The 19,602-nt window shown below is 39.4% G+C and overlaps 1 protein-coding gene across 2 annotated transcripts in view; it reads right to left on the minus strand.

Annotated features, from left to right (window-relative positions):
- Positions 1 to 2,300: 2,300 nt before the first annotated feature.
- FAM91A1 (family with sequence similarity 91 member A1) overlaps positions 2,301 to 19,602 on the minus strand; it is a 44,305-nt gene continuing 27,003 nt past the window's right edge. For both annotated transcript variants that reach the window (XM_080803169.1, XM_080803170.1), the window contains exons 17-24: positions 18,379 to 18,513; positions 18,104 to 18,217; positions 14,142 to 14,214; positions 11,489 to 11,638; positions 9,426 to 9,530; positions 8,547 to 8,670; positions 7,170 to 7,239; positions 2,301 to 5,216 (exon numbers count right to left, since the gene is read on the minus strand). In XM_080803169.1, coding sequence (XP_080659295.1) covers positions 5,034 to 5,216; positions 7,170 to 7,239; positions 8,547 to 8,670; positions 9,426 to 9,530; positions 11,489 to 11,638; positions 14,142 to 14,214; positions 18,104 to 18,217; positions 18,379 to 18,513 — 954 coding nt within the window. In that variant the 3' untranslated portion in view covers positions 2,301 to 5,033. The remainder of the gene's footprint in view (positions 5,217 to 7,169; positions 7,240 to 8,546; positions 8,671 to 9,425; positions 9,531 to 11,488; positions 11,639 to 14,141; positions 14,215 to 18,103; positions 18,218 to 18,378; positions 18,514 to 19,602) is intronic.

Below are 19,602 nucleotides of genomic sequence, written 5' to 3' on the forward strand. Positions count from 1 at the left end.
GGCTCACTGGGATCATGACCTGAGCCAAAGGCAGATGCTTAACAGACTAAGCCATCCAGGAGCCCCAGTAAAGCCCAACTTTTTTAAAATATGGACAACAGATCTGAATAGGCACTTCAGCCAAAATATATGAGTGGAAAATAAGCATATGAAAAGACTGATGCTCAACATCAATTTTCATGAGGAAATGAACATTTCAGCCACGAAGTTACCACTATAACAGAAATTCTGCTTCACTGCTGGTGGGATGCAAAATGGCAGTCACTTGAGAAGACAGTGTGGTAGTTTCTTATAAAGTTAAATATACACTTAGCAAATGAGTCACCAATCCCACAGCAAAACAAATTGTGTTTATATTACAGACCTACACGTGACCATTAAAAGATAAACCTTCATACATCCATACAACGAAGTACTCAGCAATAGAAAGAATGAGCTATTGATTCATATAACACAAATTTAATGCATTCTGCATTGCAAAAAAGGCCAGATTTTAAAAAGCTACAAATTGTACAATCCCACCATTTATGACATTCCAGAAAAAGCAAAATCATAGGAATGGAAAACAGATAAGTGGTTGTGAGGGTGGGGAGTAAGAGAGGAATTTTTAGGGTGATGGGACTATTCTCTACAGTACTGTGACGGTGGGAACATACCATGCATTTGTCAAAGGCCATACAAAGTGAATTTTACAGTATGAAAAACTCAACTGAGATGTAAGAGGCCCCAGATGGAAGGCACAGAGTGACAAGCCAATCTGTTTTCCAAATGTCTGACATAACCTTAATGAAAGAAGTGGGAAATAATGGGAGCTAAACTAAGTTACCTTGGAAAATGATGCTTGGAGTAGCTAGTATAAGGCTCAGGATAAAACACTTTTTTCAACACTGTACTCCAGTGGGGCCATTTTTCTCACAGGGGTAGAACTTGACTATTCCAAAACCACTTTAGAAATATTCCAAGGTTCAACAAATAAGCAAATAAATTATAGATAAAGAAGCCAGGGTTCTCACTCTCAGAGAAAGAAGTTATAAACGAACACAGAGGCAAAACTAGAATGAACCCTGCAGTGCTGGTTCAGTGAGTATAAATGAATGTTTAATTCAACATATATACAGATATATCGAGAAATAATTACAGAGATGTGTACCATATACTGGTTAGTATGCGTATAGTAACTCTTAGCACATTTCACCAAAAAACCGTAGAAGCAGTAGCAGTAAGCACACCCAACACCCAGATCTTGGTATCTAAATAGCAGTCTCCGATAAAAGCAACCAGTGTTCCTTGAAGAAACAGCTAATTCTAGAGCTTGCATCAAGATAATACTTGGCAGTGCTAGAAAGTAAAAATATGGTCTTAAAAAAAAAAAAAAGGAAGGCACATCAAAAGAATTTAGGAGTCAACCTCAAAGAGTTCTCAACAGCCCAAGCTGAAACAATTTACACAATAAATAACAGTATTAGATTTTAACCTAAGTATAAAATAAATAGCCATGATCACATTACTAATATAAACAAAGGCTCAAATAAATAGGAAAGAAGAACAAACTTTAAGAAAAATTCTAAGTAATGTATATAGATACTACCCTCCTCCACTTTACTGTGGGCTAGACTTAGTAATTTTCTTCCAAAGGCAGAAAGTATAGGAAGTGGGAAAATACTTTACAGTGGAAATTCCCAGCAGACACCAACTTAGCCAATGAAAGACTATCACCAGTAATGCCTACAGACATCATGTACCCTACGATGTGAAACGGTGCAGAAGGGCACAGCATCTCTGTGTATCCTTCCTGATAAAGCATAACCTCAAATCTAATCACAAGAAAACATCAGACAAACCCATTTATTAAGGAACATTCTACATAATAACCAGCACTCTTCATAGTGTTGAGGTCATGAAAGACTGAGAAACTGTTACAGATTGGAAGAGACAAAGGAGGCATCAATGACTAAAGAAATGCAATGCAGTGTCCTGGATCGGATTCTGGAACAGCAGAAGGACATTAGCAGAAGACAGATAAATACCAAATAAAGTCCATAGTATCGTAAATAGTATTGTCTGAGTTTTCTGAGTTCTGACAGATATGCCATAGTTTATAGAGTGGTGACATTAGGGGAAGCTTGGGGAAGGGTACAGAAAACATCTGGACTATCTTTGCAACCTTCCTATAAATCTGAAATGTCTTCTAAATCTGAAATTAAAAGGTCATTAAAGAAAAGTAAAGCCACAGCACTGAAAGCACGGCTATATTTAATATTAAGAAAAGGACTTAGAGATTATATACACATTTTCGCAGTAATTTGATCAACACCACAGTTTATTTGTAAACATATTATATGTGTCAATAATCAAATTGACAACACTTTATACATTTTGTTGCAGTATATTAACATCATACCAGAAAACAAGCCACTGTACTCAGTTACAGAGTTGTGGTACTTTAAAATCTTTAAATACAAACTGTATTTGAAACACTGAACATAAAAGAGAAACATGAATGGCAGAGAAGATTGACAACATCAAGTAAAAGAAACTGATATTCCCCCAAAAAACGAATACAAAATCATCTGATCACAGATTTAAAATGAAATAAAGGAATCGAGAAAATCAGGTATGGTTTTAAATGACACAAAGTCCCATTTCTGTAGACCCACCTGAGAGGTGAAACTGTACCACACCAAATTCTGTGTCCTTTGTGATATTTTTCTCTTGGTTTCTAGAGAATGTTTCCCATGGTTTAAGCACATTAAGGGGAGAAAAGAAAGGGGAGGTAGCACAAAGCCAAATGAAATTACTTTAAAATTCTTTCATAAGTCTTCTTTGGCAAATGAAGTCTACACTTAAAATTTAACGTTTTGTTGAATTGGATCAACGCCTGTAGGATTAGGAGCTGCATCTTTCCATGAGTTAACACACGGATGAAACAAAGCCAAATGCATAAAGCAAAGCACAAAAGCAGCTTTCACATTTTACTAACAGCTCTAAAAAGCAGATTCTCCCTCCTTAAAAGTATGAGAGGTTTTTCAACTGAGACTCAGAACCTTTCCTCATTCATGGGAGCTGCCCACCTGTTTTGCCAGGACTTTCCCTAAAATTCATGATCACTATTAGGTTCCAATTCTTCCTCCATTATCTCTCAAAGGAAATATAGCAGCAAATCACTCCCATATTTTAAGTTTTCAACTTTCCACTCACTGGGTTCCCCGCCAACAACTACAGATTATTCGATTCTTTATTAGTGTACATGTCATTATAGTAGGCTTAGATTGTTAACACAGGAATAAATAAAATAACGACAGTTAACATAAACAAAGCAGATGAAAATGAGATTAAAGAGCCCTGATCAAGTGAAATACTTACAACTTTCTGTTGAAAAACTATAAAAGTTACATACATACCTAATAGCACTAGGAATGTACAATATCAATTATTGGAAAAATAAATGAGTGATTCACAGTCATAAGAAATTATTTTAATATTAGTATGTATTTTTCCTTTTATAGACAAACATTTATAACATACACTTGATTTCTACCTCATATAAGACAAAGTAGAAAACGAAACGTTACTGCACTTACCCCAAAACATAGCACTGCGTGTCACAGGTGACCTGCTCCGAGATATTCAATTCTATAGGTAGGCCATGGTATTGAATGCATGGTTATGTTAACAGTTTTAAGAAAGGCATATATTTCCAGAAGTATGTTAAGTACACAAATACCAGTTCTATAAATAACAAAAATTATCAGCAAAAATGTTTAGGTTCTAACATTCCCGAATTTTCTAACGCTTTTAGTATTTTAGATACATATGTTGTCTGACCAGTTAGTTTGGTTACAGTTTTAAACGAGCAAACCATTATCCTATGAGAAGAGCTACACTAAACTATAACACTGCACAAACTTCCCAAGGAAAGTAACTTAGAAAATCTAGAAACTGATTCCAATTATTCTTATTATCATTTGATATCTAAAAGAACCAATGACTCAAGAAACATTTTGAAATTACTCAATTTTTCTCAGTTTCTCCAAAACTAGTCACATAAATTTAAGATCCAGATTGCCTAAGAAAGTCTTCAAAGCAGGTTTATCACCAAAGTGTTTTTGATCAGAAGACATAGCCTTAATGCCTCTAATATGTAATTCTAACCTAAAATCACAATCCTTGGTTTCAAAACATCAAATTCGATTTTGTAACAATTCATTGGTAAAGCTACTAAACAAAGAATCAGTCTGGATGAAAACGTGCAGCAGCCACAGTTACAAGAGTGGAAAATAAATTCTATTCTTCCATAAAGACTCTATGAAAATATAAAGCCCAGAGTGACAACGGAAGTCCACATATAAACATTGGTTTAAAAATAGAATGTTTTTCAAAGCTTCTCATGAGATGTCAATGTATAGTGATAGTCTGAGTTAAGACCTTATAAATCAAGGTTAAGTTATACATAACTATGCTGATTTACATACCTTCGACAACGTTCAACTCATATACATAATTTACAGACATCCACAGAAATTCTTAATGCCCCATCATATCATCTCTCAAAACTGGATGTTTATTGTTTTATAGTTTTGCTACTTTAAAGTACCAAGAAGCCTTTTTAGGGGAAGAGTTCCGCCTCTTCCCGTGATCCCCTAAAGAGTAGGTAACAAAATATAAAATTAAACAAGATTTATGTTTGATAAACTAACATATAAAATTACCACTACAATATTCATAGTGACTGCTTATAAACGGTAACAGTCATCGTAAAGCCTATAAAGTATATATCCTCAGTTTTATAAAAGAAATGCAGATTGTCTCAAGGTAAAAAATACAGTGCAGGCTGCTAAAAAGCTCTCTGTTGCGCGAGGAGGTGCCATAATGAGGGAAACTTCAGAAAACGCGAACCCGTTCCCCAACCGTTGAACATCAGTGAAGCGTGAACCGCGCTGCCGCAGCACGATGCTTTTCAGTGGCTGGCACTATAAAGCTAACATTAAGAAAGAAAAAAGGCAGAAGTGTGAGCAACGAAGGGTGGAACCGAATTATTGCAAATGGAGATTAGCAATAAGAAGCGAGGAAGGTGACCGTCCACTCCACTCTGACAAGACGCCATCTTTAAATATTAAGTTCTTGGCCGGAAGTGGGACGCCCGACTCGGCGCAGGACGGCGCGAGCACGCTGGAAAAGCCGGCCTCTGTGGGAACGTCCAGGGTCGAAGCACCTTCCTGAGAGACAAAGAAAGGAGACAAATCCGATGACCAACACTTTACCAAACTACTTCATACAGCCCATAATAAATACAGACTTTGCTGACCCAAGAAATGTTTATGGAACGCAAAGCACTGCGGGAGACGCAGATCTCTACCTCACAGACCCTGAGATAATCAGAGACAGGTATCACCGCAATGCGATAATGGCCAGTACGAGTCAGACTACGGTAAGTGCTTGGAAATAAATAGAAATAATGGGCTATGAGACTGTAAGAGAAGACAAAGGTTCAATCTTAGACAATCTTAGACAATCTTAGACAATCTCTAAAAACCCCTCACATAGCATTAAGCACCAGAACATTCCATGCGCTCCCAGGGCTCTCAGATTCACATACTTAGCGCAGACCTTTCCCCAGGACACCAAACACTCTTTGGTGTTTCGCCATCCATTCGACACCTACCAGGTCCATAACCTTCACTGTCCAAGCTCTTCCCCTGCCCTCCCTACTCCACACATCAAGCTAGTCCAGAAACTGGAGAATCATGCCTGACTCCTCCCTTCCTTTCACCATCAATCTTTTCCTCACACTGAATTAACTGCCAGGTTCCAGCAATCTGCCTCCAACATGTATCCCAAATTACTTTATTCATTCACCACAGCCCAGCACCATAGCCTAGGCCAGTGGTCTCCAAAATAGGGTATGGGACTACAAAAATTTTAGAAATCCTGTATCAACTACTGCATCCTTGCAGAATTTCTATTTTTGTGTTATGTTTTATAATATACAGAATTTATTGATATAACAGTACACACGGGTAATAAACTTTTCTTATGGATACAGGCAGAATTTTTAATTCAAAAGGGTGCTCAGCTACCAAAAACTCTCACATGGTCTCTGAACAAGCTTGTCCCTTTCTAATCTGCTCTCCAAATAGTAACTAATCTTTTAAAAAAGTTGATCAGAAATAATGTCATTCCTGTTTAAAAGTCCTTAATAATTTCTCTTTGCACTCGAGAATAAAATACAAATTGTTTACTATCCTCTAGAAGGCCCTGCCTCCCCTCCTCTTCCGCCTCACCTCTTGCCAACGCCCCACCTCCCCAACCACTTTCATGAGGCTTCGGCCACACCAGCCTTCTTTCATTCCCTCGGACACAGAGTGTTTTCCCGACACAGGACCTCTGCTCCTACTAAGTTCTGCACAACATACTTTTTTCCATCCCTTAGGAAGTTTCAGCTTATGTATCATCTCTGTCCATTTAAATTAGGTCTCCCTTTGGCTTCCATCAGATCCCAAGGAGTCTGGCTCCTTCAAAGTGCTTACTGAAATCCGTAATTACTTACATATTTCAATGTTCACTCCACTATCTTCTGTCTCTCAAACATCATTATAAATTCTACTAGTGTCCTGGACAGCATTGCTTCCCCAGCACCTAGTAAAGGGTCTGGCAGCCTCAAGTAGTTATTGAAAAAAATAAATGAAACAGAACTCCAAATTTATAACACTGGATCAGATATTCTGAAGAGAAATATTTCTGTCCAAAAGTTTATCCACAAATCAAATCTACGGAGTACCCTTTCTTTCCCTGGGGGAGGGGAAGACAAAAGGTCTACAGTACTGGCCTGAACTACAAACAGCCGCCTCTCAGCGACCCAGAACTACTGCAGTTAACAGAGGCAGATCATACCCAGCAACTAGCACCTAGTGTGATGCGGGGCCCACGGGAGCTGCATAACACATTTCTGTTGAATGATGCCCTGGCACAGAACAGAGTCCCAGCTTTAGACCTTCTCCACCCGGCCAGAAAATCATGTGCAAGAAAATGAACTTCCTAAATCTCAGCATCTTTATTTATCAATGAAAATTAATGCTTATTTCATTACTGTGGAGACCCAAGACAAACATGGAAGTGTTCTGCATCCTCTAAAGCTCTATGCAAATACCATATTTTTAAAATTTTGTTACCTGGAATGAGTGAACAAAGTTAAGGACCTGTAGAGAGAGTTTTCTACTGGAATGTAAGAGGTTCTGAAGGCTGAAAAACAGGGGCAAAAGTTTAAAACAAATATAATGAGAAGAACAAATATCTCACAAGAGTTTAATTTCAGCAACTTAAATGCATTTATATATGTAAATATATTCTGATTAATCACATAATTTTTTTTTAATTTCAACGGTTCTCATCAATGAAATTGTCCTGGGGGCAATGAAAATTGCCATGGTTCTCATCAATCTAATAATATTAAAACTGGGAGTTAATAATGCCTAAAAAGACCATTTTGAAATAAAAAATCACGTATAAAACCAAAACTGAGAAGTTACCGTTAGCAAAAGCTTAAACTATTAGCAGCAAATATAAATGTTAAATGAAAGAGAACTTTTCAACTAGGAATGACAAGTATGATACCAACTTCAAATACCCAAATTAATTTTAAAATACATCCTGATAAAAGGTTTGACAGATTAACTATAGATCAACCCACCAAAATCAAGTATTTTTCAAATATTGAAACTGGTAACAATTATGGTGTCAATCTTTAAAGCTATATCATATTTCTACTTTTTTATTCATGTAGATGACTTTTGGAGAATTACTGAAATTTGTGTCGACTGAGTACTTTTAATCTTCTGATAGAGTATATTAAGTCAACTGAATGAATTATTATCCAACTTTGTTTTCTTAAATGAAGAAATCAAGGAGACCTGTGGACATCCACTCTCCCAGACACCCTTGCCACGACAGTCAGATTCAAGGACATTCCTCTCTGCTCAACTGTCGTAAAACTTTTCCAACACTGCCTCTTAGCAACGGCTCCCAATGGATCAGAATCGGCATGCAAGACAAAACCTCCATGTTAACTCTGATAAGTAATACATGCTCACTTTAGAAAATGCGAAACTGAAGAAAATTTAGAAATTCAGCTATAATTCCAACAAAAGAATCACTATTTACATGACATAACTTGAGTGCGTTTGCTCAGAGGGACAGAAGTGCACAAGGGAAACATTCTACAGAGACATACATATTACAAACACTAGGCACGATCTCACATATGCATGATAATTTATATCACACTCTAACCAAATCTGGGTAACTAAGTTAACATAATTAAAATTAACCAAAATATGTGCCCCCAATGTTTGCATGTGTCAAAGTTTTGAGATGCTGAAGTTTAATTTTGAAAAATATAGTAAAACCCTTAAACTAGCAATCTTTATTCAATCAACGAATAGACACAAGGCCATTACTATGCTCATGTGTGAAATAAAGGAAAATAAGATGTGGCAACTGACAGCCTAAGCCTCACAGATGAAAAGATGACAGTGAACATAAACTCTTACCTCTCTTTTCTGCAAAGGCCGTGTGTAGCAATTTTTCTACAAACTTTCCGGTTTAATTCTGAACTAAACAATGGAATTCCAAAGCACAGCTCGAGAGGAACCCAATCTGCTTCTGTTGTGGCAACTACAAGACAATTTATAGTTATTAATCACATATGTATTTACAAATTTTTAACTGACCAGGGTTTCTTAATGGACATCCAGAAATTTTCAGATTCCTCCCACCCCTGGGGTCCACCAATGGGCTTCACAGGGGAGAGGACTTAGGGTGGGTCAGTGAATCTCTGCAACAGGAAAGAATCTTTACTGAGTAAGTACATGCTTCTGTGGGGAAGGCACAGAGTTTTCACCAGATGCTCAAAATGGCCTTTTACCAAAAAAAAAAAAAAAAAAGAGAGAGAGAGAGAGAGAGACACTGTAAGACATCAACAAGATGAAAGAATTTAACACAGGAAAAATGAAACTAAAGTCATTGTTCTCACGTCCTATTTTTGTAACATTTTCATTGTTATTCTAAATACATAAACATGTTTCCTAGTGAATACTTACTAAAATAAAAGGCCCACTATGGATAATCAGAGCAGACAAATGACATCCAAATGATTTAACAGAAGAGTTAAATCTCCGAAACTAGTCTAAAACTGCAAATATATATATATTTTTTTAAGATTTTATTTATTTGACAGAGAGAGAGAGAGATCACAAGTAGGCAGAGAGGCAGGCGGGGAGTGAGGGGAAGCAGGCTCCCTTCTGAGCAGAGAGCCCGATGCGGGGCTCAATCCCAGGACCCAGAGATCATGACCTGAGCCGAAGGCACAGGCCTAACCCACTGAGCCACCCAGGTGCCCCTAAAACTACAAATAATTCTTAAAGCCATACCAGAGTTTTGTTTTGCTGCCGAGTCTATAGCTGCTTCCTCAATGACCATTTCAAATGACTCTGTACTCCCATTTACGTCCGAGCCAGAAGCCAAATCAGGTTCTCCTTGCAATGAAAAGACATACACAACGTTAGGATTCTCGTAGTTGGCGCAAGTCGTCCATCAGCCCTAAAGGGAGAGAAGACTTCCAGCAACAGAACGACAATGGAGAACAACGAAGGGTCTTCAGCCTACAGCAGCTGTTCCCAACTAGGGGGCAATCCTGCCCCCCAGAAGACCTCTGACAATGTCTGGAGACCGATACAGCTGTCATGCATGGGAACAGAGACGCTAATGATATCCAGGGAGCTAAACGGGCTTCAACGCACGGGACAGGCCCCACAACACGGAACTGTCCAGCTCAGAATGTATGTGGCGCCGAAGTGGTGAAAACCAGGCCCCAGGAAACGAGGACTCTAAAGTCAGAACACCAAGTTCAGACTTTCACTTAGATCATTACCGAAGTCGCTTCTATCCCCATGGAAACATGCAGTCAGATTATGTCACTCCTCTTCAAAATTCGGAGTCCTCCTATCTTTTAGCACATGAGATCCTCCAAGATCTCCTGACCTCACCTACTTCTCTACTCTCATTTTCTACTACTTTCCAACAAATTCTTTCTTTTGGCCCAGATGAGCTATACTTTTGCCTGGTTCCCTCTGCCTGAAAGGCTGCTACTGTCCAAATAAACAAACATCTTTTATGTACCCAAAGCCTCACTTTTCAAAACTGAGTTCAAACTTTACCTTCTCTAAGAAGCCTCCTCTGATAGCTCAGGTGGGCCGAGATGCACCTTCTCTGTCCTACGGCAGCCCATTAAGCCATTGCCAAGCTCTATCGCAGCCTTTTAACACTACACAGCAGGCTGGTTCACTGGCTTGTCTCCCTTCCTTAGATCTTAGTAATTTCAATCCTTTCAGCACCTAAGCGGGTACTCCATAAATGTTTGAGCGATGAAAGAAATAGAACATGACTGTAGCAGACATGCTTTGAAATGACTGCCTTATCCATACTCCATGTTTGGAAAATGCCCTGTGATATGTGGCAGCCAACTGTTAAGATTTACTCAGATTCTCCGGCCAAAGGTAAAGGACCAAGGCTGGATATGTAATTCAAAGGGAGCCAAGCCAATCCACTGGACATCGAGCAATGGACCATATTTACTCAGGATTCCACGCTAAGAGGCTTTAGGGAATCAACATCTATCAACAGCAGACGTTTGAACTGAAAGGTTTTCTGGAGTCACGGACCAGAGCTGGTACCAAAGCCACATACAAGCCAAAATTCTTCCAGAGCAGAAATAATCAGTAAGCAGAAGGTGATGGGAAAATACATTTTTTAATTAAAAGGAAAATGGAAAAGCAGCTGTTGCCAGCATGAAGGCTGGAGTGGAGACAGAGGAAGGAGAATGAAGCCAGGAAGGCTAACGAGCAGGACAAGGCTGCAACAGCTCATGGTCAGACGACTGAGACGCAGACCAGCGTGACCGTCACGGCGAATGTAAAACGGAGAAGGGAAGACAGGATATGAGAGACATTTTTAAAGACTAATTCACAGAATGTGGAAACTAAATGGCCATCATGGCAAAAGAAGGAAGAGACAAAGATTAAGATTACAGGCCTGGGTTACTGAGACAGTCGTGCCTTTGACAGAAAGAGAGAGCTTCAACAGGAAAAACTGTTCATTCTACTTTAGAAACAGTTTTACAGAGACTGAAGTCTTGAAGCCATCACCCCACAAAAGGACTTAAATTAAAACCTACAGAGATGACAGGGCTAACACCCCACACCCATTCTGTACCCCAACCCCAGGCTAGCACTCCTTTAGCTGGGCATGTAGTGTTTTCTCCATCCCAACAACTGGTTTGTCCAAATAATGTTACAGAATACTCCATCATCTTAGTGAAAAAACACAAAGCATAAAATAATTCAACATCCCCACGGAAGTTTCCCTGCTTAAGTATTAAGACCGTGATCAACTCCACATAATGATCTTAATTCAAAGAACCCAACTGTTGGCTGACCTCGTTCATCAGAAGCATCACTGAGTTTTCGGTGTGCAAGCTGGCTAGAAGCATTCAACATGGTGACATAGCCACAAAAATGCTGCAAGTCCACTTTGGTCCTTAATAGTTGCAAGGCTTTATGAACACCCATATTGACACGAGTAAACTCTGAGAACAAAGATTGACAGCACATTTTAAGTAAACAGTTTTATAACATGACATCAAAAATGTAACTATACTTCTATTAATCAATTCTTTTTTTTTTAAGATTTTATTTATTTATTTGACAGACAAATATCAAAAGTAGGCAGAGAGACAGGCAGAGAGACAGGGGAAGGGAAACAGGCTCCCTGCCGAGCAGAGAGCCCGATGCGGGGCTCGATTCCAGGACCCTGGGATCATGACCTGAGCCGAAGGCAGAGGCTTTAACCCACTGAGCCACCCAAGCACCCCCTATTAATCAATTCTTAGAACTTTAATCTATCAACACTGATTCTAACAAAGAACTACCCATGAACGTGAAAGGCCGGCGTACACATATTATTTACAGCCTCCAGGAGGCATTTACTGTATCAAAACAAATTACCTAAGTAAACAAACAGGATCAATCAGGGGCAAATTCTCAAGGCTTCTCTTTGTGGTTCTATTCTGCCTCAAATGCTTACTTGTTGGGCTTCTGCCAAGAAATGTATTAAATACACACCATGTTTTTGAAAAATTTTTAAAAGTAAAATTATTCCTACTGAAACTAAAGCCAAAGTGCACTTGAAACTATATCCTTAATATTCAAGTATTAGTGCAATTCCTCATAACTAGGTGAACTTATAAACAGAAAGATGCTCCATACTCAAATACAAAGATTCCTTTCTTTTATCATTCACACAATCCTCTCCCAAGGCAAGAGAGCTATTAATCAGTCTTTAAGATTTTACACATTTGAAGATCCTGTTGTCACTAGCCTGTATCTTCAGGTGAACAAATATTTTTCCCACAGAATTTATGAAGTGTCAAAGGATTAAGTAGCAGAATTTAATTGCAGAGAAGTACTTATTTCTGAGAAAGGGGCTGTTTTTTGGAAGAGAAAACTCTTCTCCAAATTTCACGCACATTTATTCACAACAGGCAAAAGAGAACTGAACTTCAAACGCAAGGCTTCTGCAGTCTGGCTATGTGAAGAGGAAAAAAATATTTTTAAAACCTTCCTTTTCCCTACTTTGGGGAAGTAAGGGAGAGTGGTGACTACTATCATTCTGGAAGAACATTAAGTTCTTATATAAATTAACCTAAGTTTACTTGAACCACTCACTGCTCTCTAAAAATTCAAGCATCATGGCTCTAAGAACCAGAAATATATAGAAAAAACATATGAAACCAGGAACATAACCATAACATAAGGTTACAGAACAGCAGTTTTACATGGAATGGGAAACGTAAGTGCTATATGAATATATGGCAGCTTAAATCAGATAATGTTTTTCTTTTGAATATATATACCTTTTTAACATTCAAAAGAGAGAGGGTTATCTCCTATAATAAACAGAAGGAAGAATAAATTTACTTTTAACAGAAATTCTGTGAGCATCTTTCATCAAATGCACTTGTAGCTCACATCCAATTCTAGAAAGAGCTAACTTTTTTCTTTTTTAAGATTTTATTTATTTATTTGACAGAGATCACAAGTAGGCAGAGAGGCAGGCAGAGAGAGAGGAAGGGAAGCAGGCTCCCTGCCGAGCAGAGAGCCCAATGTGGGGCTTGATCCCAGGACCCTGGGACCATGACCTGACTGAGCCACCCAGGCCCCTAGAAAGAGCTAACTTTAAACAGGGCTTTCCCCCTTGATTCTAACTAGCTTAATTTAGCTCAACCTCTAACTCACATCCTCTCTAATAGCAAAAATAACATTTAATGGCAAACTCAAATGCCGAAAGAGGGAATCCATACAAGTGCTTCGTACACTGTAAAGTACACACATGTTGATGGACACCTGGGTCTAAATTACCTTAAAAAGCCCCTGTGAGGTGGAAGGGACAGTATGTAACACTGGGGGGAAAAAAATCAACTAAGCACGAAATATTCCCAACGAACTATCTTCTCCCCCAGCCTCCAAATAAACAACACAAGGAAAGTGAAAGGCTAAACAGAGAGAAAACCTAGTCTTCCACCAGGCAGGGACCCACTGATAAACTCATCATCTCCAAGGCAGGCTAGCACTCCTTCAAAGGTCCTAAGTGAGTCTTATTCTACTAGTTCTTTGTGGGAAAAGGCACATGACAGAAAACTATCTTTGCCAATATTTATTTATTTATTTATTTGAGATTTATTTATCTATGAGCACAGGAGCATGAGCGGGCCGGGAGGGGGGGGGGTGGGCGCGGAGAGTCGGGGGAAGCAGGAGAGAGAGAATCTCAAGCAGACTCCTCGCTGAGTGTGAAGCCTGACATGGGGCTTGATCTCCTGACCCTGAGATCATGACCTGAGCCAAAATCACGAGTCAGACGCTTAACCGACAACCCACCCAGGTGCCCCATCTTCGCTAACAGTCTTTAAAAGCAGCATAAGCACCTAGGACTGAAAAATTTTAAGAATTCACTTCCTGCTATGTTTTCTACCAAATTGCTCACAAAGATTAATGATAAAGACGTTAAACAGATATAATTCAAAAGTAAGATACCTCCTTGTAGTTCTGTTTCATCAAATGGAAACGGTATGTGGACAGTTTCTCCTATCCCATGCAAACCATGTCCCTAAAGATGAAGAAACACAGTTGAAAGGTATACGAGAAACCTGTATTTCCAAGAACAAACAGATCATCAAACCATAAATAAGACGGTATACCCTACGTTAATATTCCATTAAAAAACTTTCAACAATTTTTTTATTTTTCTCCACCAGGAAAAGACCATCTTGAGGGCATATTATAATTTACGAGGCCATGTGTCTCCAATGGAGTGGATGGCTAATGAAAAACAAGGAGGCCGATTTAACAGGTACATGAGGTGAGACAAGCAGAGACTGAAATCAAGTACACTCACACAAGGGTTAGCTGTAGTTCTGATAAAAGAATCCCACCATCAACTGCCTGGCAGATCATGAACAGGGAACGCAAAACTCAAAAACCTGCATTCAGTGACATATATTCAAGATTGTATAATTATAAAAGCCCCTCTATAGGGGTTAAATAAATTAATGGCTGTATTTCCAAGGCAGCAGCAGGGGGAAAAAAAAAAAGCAAGCTCCCTACGAACTGAAATGGAAAGGCCTCCACTTGCTAAGTGAAAATCGCAGGGGGACAGCACTGTGCATTGGCTCGCGCATGCAAAGAAATCCTAGACAGCGATAGCAAAAACTAATAAATGTATCTGATCTGGAGGAGAAATGGGGAGAACGGAGCAGACAATGTAAGAAGTACGGTAACACTTTTCTCTGTGCATCTCTTCATAGTGTTTTATTTCTGAATTATGTGAAGATTCTATTAATTCAAAAATTAAATTAAAAAAATCTTGAGTCTAACCACCCCACTCCCATGCTACGCATAATTTAGTTTTAGCTATTGCATTCAATTAATGTTCATTTGAATTCTGTTAGTTTTAAAGGTTTTTTTGCATTTAAATCCCCAAATGTTTTGATGTAAAAATAAGAAGCATGAAGAATCTAATGTTTACATGCATTTAGTGGTGTTATAATAGAAAATTTAAGTTGACACTGGGGATCTATACATTTTTCCCTTTCAAAAAACCTATACATCATTGAAATCAAAGTACCATGCTATAAAAGAAAAAAACATTTCAGAGAAAAATAGCACTCATTAAGATGGTTCATACAACGCGAACATGTTTCTTCAGACAGCTCCTTTCGACTTCATTGGTACAGTTATGATTTAAACCCTAATCAAGACTGTTGTAACAAAAGCGTGGTTTTAATCAAAATCTTGATTTTGTTATGAATTCCAGCAAGGTGTATTTCTTCCATACCACTTAATAAAGAAGGCATTCTTGTTGAGCAAAAACAAAACTCTGTAACCAACACTTTGAAACTCCTGTCTGCTTCTCCTACCACCACCACCTCACACTGAACATCTCGGGAGACCTTCCTGTGTGCTACGTGTAGGACTCTACCCATTTCGTGCAGATTATGCAACTCAGTCATAAGCTTCAACAACCTCATAAAGACAGAACCTGTTATTATCTCCAGTTTGCAGGCGAAGGAATTCAAGATTACCAAACTCACCCAAGACTCCTAATAAATGGTAGAATCGAGATTTGCATATAGGCAGACTGACTGGAGCCCACACCTAACCCATTCCATTATGTCATTTCCCACCATGAACCCCTGCCTCGTGTTCCTCCCTCCTGGCTAACACGTCGTCCCTCATGGTTTCAACTACCTCCATGTGCTGATACGGACACTCAAGTCAGTGTCTCCTGTTTAACTCTTATTTGGATATCAAAATGTTTTCAATTACCGATTAGATAGCACCACCATCCACATGTCCCATGGGCACCTTACACTCAACATGCCCCGAACGCAACACATCATCTGACCCCCATCGACTGGCTCTTCCTCCTCTGTTCTGTCAAGCAGGGATAGCATCGTTCTTCCACCTTCACAAGCCAACACCCCAGGCATCATTCTCTTCCTCTTCTCATATCCTTCTCAGACATCTGATCAATTCTACTCATTTTAATTTGTAATAATTCTTGAACCCATTTTCGCTTTCAATTCTTATTACCACTTCCCTGACCTAGGCTCTCCTCACCTCTTACCGGGACTTGTACACTAAATCCCAACCAGACTTCTTGCTTTAGGTCTCTTACCCTACTGGGTTGGGGTAGCACACTTGGGTAGCATACACTCTAAGCTGATCTTCCCAAAACACACTGACCATAGAAATCCCCTGCCCAGTACCCTTTACTGGCTGCCATCAACCTAGAGGGTACAGTGCAAGCTCTGTAGCAAAACAATCAAGGTACACTACACTCCAGGGCCTGCCTGGAGTGTACATCAAAACACTCAGAAGAAACTATTCTGAGCCAGGTGCTCTTCTAGGTACTAGGGAATCAGCAGTGGAGAAAAAGAAAAAAAAAATCTCTGCCCAGAGATTTATTCCTGCTAAGCCCTGTGCCTGGCCAGGCTCTCTTCTGTATCATCCTTCTATACTCAGCCTGAGTCTCACCGTCTCTGATGAGTGTCCCCCAAGCCCTTCTCCTTGCCTCAAGGCTGAATTGGGTACTACTCTAATGCGTGCACCTTATATAATCCTATTCAGCACTCAGGAAAGAACTGAAATGGACTGCTTAGGCAACATTTCCCATCAGACTTAAATCCCTTGAACTCAGGCACTATGTCTTATTTGTATAGCCACATTAACTGGCACAGAATATGGCACATACGATTGTTAGTTAAATAAATTAATGAAATCTTTATTGAGAACCTACTCTGAAGCAGGAAGCGTGCTGCACACTTCACACACAGTCCTATTTCATTCAATAATCCTAGGGCTATAAATTGATTATCCCCTCATTAGCTGCTACTATTACTTTTTGTTGTTATACAGTAAATATTGTCATGCCCATTCTACAGGTGGGAAACTAAGTATAAGAGAAGTATCTTCAAAACGTCACACAGCTCATTAGCGCAAGAAAAGAGGCTCACCATTGTTAGGCATCGGGAAAATACAAATCAAAACCACAGTGAGATACCGCTTCATACCCTAGGAGGGTTATAATAAAACAAGTCAGATAATACCGAGTGCTGGTGGGAATGTAAAATGGTGCAGCCACTCTGGAAAACAGTCTGGAAGATCCTTAAACAGCTGCACACAGAATTACCATACGACCCAGCAGTTCCACTCCTAGACACATACCAAAGAGAAATGACAACACGGCCACACAAAAACCCATAAATGACCATGTGTAGCAGTGATTACCATTATTCCTAACAGCCGAAAGGTGGAAACCCAAATGTCCATCAGCAATAGGCGGAAAAACAAAATGCTATTCACACAAGGGACTCTTCTTTGGCCATAAAAAGGAATGTAGTACTGATTCATGATGGACGGATACATGCTACGTGGTAAACCTCAAAAGTATTCTGCAAAGTAGAAGAGGTCGGTGACAAAACACCACATATTACGTGACTCCATGTATGTGAAATGCCCAGAATAAGCATTCTAGAGAGATAGTAAGGTGCTGTTTAGGGCTGGGGAATAAGGGAGGGAGAACTAAGCATTCAAGGGTTCTTTCCTGAGGTGATGGAAATGTTCTAAAATGAGCATGGGGAAGGCTGTGGACACGTGGGCCTACAACTAAAAACCACGGAGTTGTACGATGTCAATCGGTGGATTGTACGCTATGTGAATTCTAGCTCAACACAACTACTGTAAATACAGCCACACGGGTAGCAAAAGAGGAAGCTGGAATTCAAAGCTGGGTCTCACTCCAAAATCCATGTTGTTTCTGCGATTCCCACACTGCCAGACGAAGGCCACCACGAAAACCCTCATCTGATCCCTTACATTTCAGCTTTACAAATCTCAAATTACTGACATCCGACTGCCGCTCGGTAGAAAGCTAGACAACTTATATCTTCCAAGTCAAAATCCAAAATTGGTTGTTTCAAATAAAGCAACGGTACCTGAATCAAAACTGCCGAATGAGTCAAGGCATCATTCAACATTGTGAGCACATTTGACGTAGGAACTACCCCAGGATCATGGCCCCACGATGTTATGAGTAATCGATCATAACCCTATGGGAAAAAAAAATGAATAAAAGATGAATAAAATGGTGTTCAGAAATGGAAAAAAAAACACAAAAATTCAAAGTCATTAAAATACTGCTTACCAATTTCTACCCTTCTCACAAATAAAGAAAAAAAAAAAAAAAAGAGACACACTTCGCACAACGTACCTGGAATATATCTGGCAGTTTTCGAAGTCTTGTACCTTTGGACAGTAGAAGAGATGGTGGTCCTTGCCCAGTGATGTAGTAAATGTACAGTTTAAACCAGACAGAACTGACTTCTGGGATAGCTGGTCCAATATGCTGGAATCACAAAACAGGGAAGATAAAGTTGTAATACTTAATGAAAGCAGACAAATCTCACAAGGGACCAAGGATGGTCTTGCAAATAGGTAATGCCTCATATAGATGTTAACTGCTATTATTCCTATGAAAATAAACTTCAAATGCTCCATTCAAACAGTTTCAATCTTATCCTAGAACTGAGAAAGCATGTCTTACACAACTGGGAGAATGGACTCTGGAGCAGAACACCAAGGTTTGAATCTTGGCTTTGTCCCCTAAGCTATATCATCTTAAGAAGCTCACTTCGACTCTCAATACCTCACTTTGCTCTTCTGTAATGCGGCGATAAAATATCTACTTTGTAAAGACACTGTAAGATTGTTCCAAAAGGTTTAAAACAGCACCTATCATCTAATAAGCTCTATTTCAAAGTGCCAGTTACTGTCATTAATCACATGTGATTTCTCACAAAAGGAGCTACCGAACCTCCCATCCATCTTATCATTCATTCAGTTCATGGATTTCTACTAGGCCTAGAAGTCATGTCACAGAATGGGAGAAAGTATGTATATAGAGTTGCAGGGGGAGCACACAAAGAATTATTGTTTTAAAAGTTGGTAAATGCCAACCTATAACTGCTCCTACTGGATAGAGGACACATTTGGGGGTGCGGGAGATATGCTCACTAAGGCAGCTAGAAGAGCATATAAATATCAACTTTGTACCAGGATCCCTTCCTTTCTTCTACACCATTAACCTCGCACATCTAGGGGACCAGGCAGGATGTAGCACTAAGAACAGCAACATGATCCCCACTCTCTGAAAACAGTACAGGCCACAATGTCCTTGCTAAGCATACAAATACACAACCGATTTATGTTTAAAAAGAGAGCAGTAATGTTCATAAGTCAATTGTGAGATACCCAGAGTTCCGGCTTTCAAGCACAGTCTTTCCTTTCCGGTTTATTTAGCAATCGTAGCTCCACTTCTAAGACACTTTATTTTTCCTAATTAAATTGACTTCATCCCTGCAGGCAATCCAGGCTTCCTTCATAGAGCATCTAGAACATTCCCTTTAAAATGCTGCAGTCATCAACGTGGCGCCCG

Source organism: Martes martes, assembly GCF_963455335.1.
Source record: "Martes martes genome assembly, chromosome: 4".
Taxonomy (NCBI): Eukaryota; Metazoa; Chordata; class Mammalia; order Carnivora; family Mustelidae; genus Martes; species Martes martes.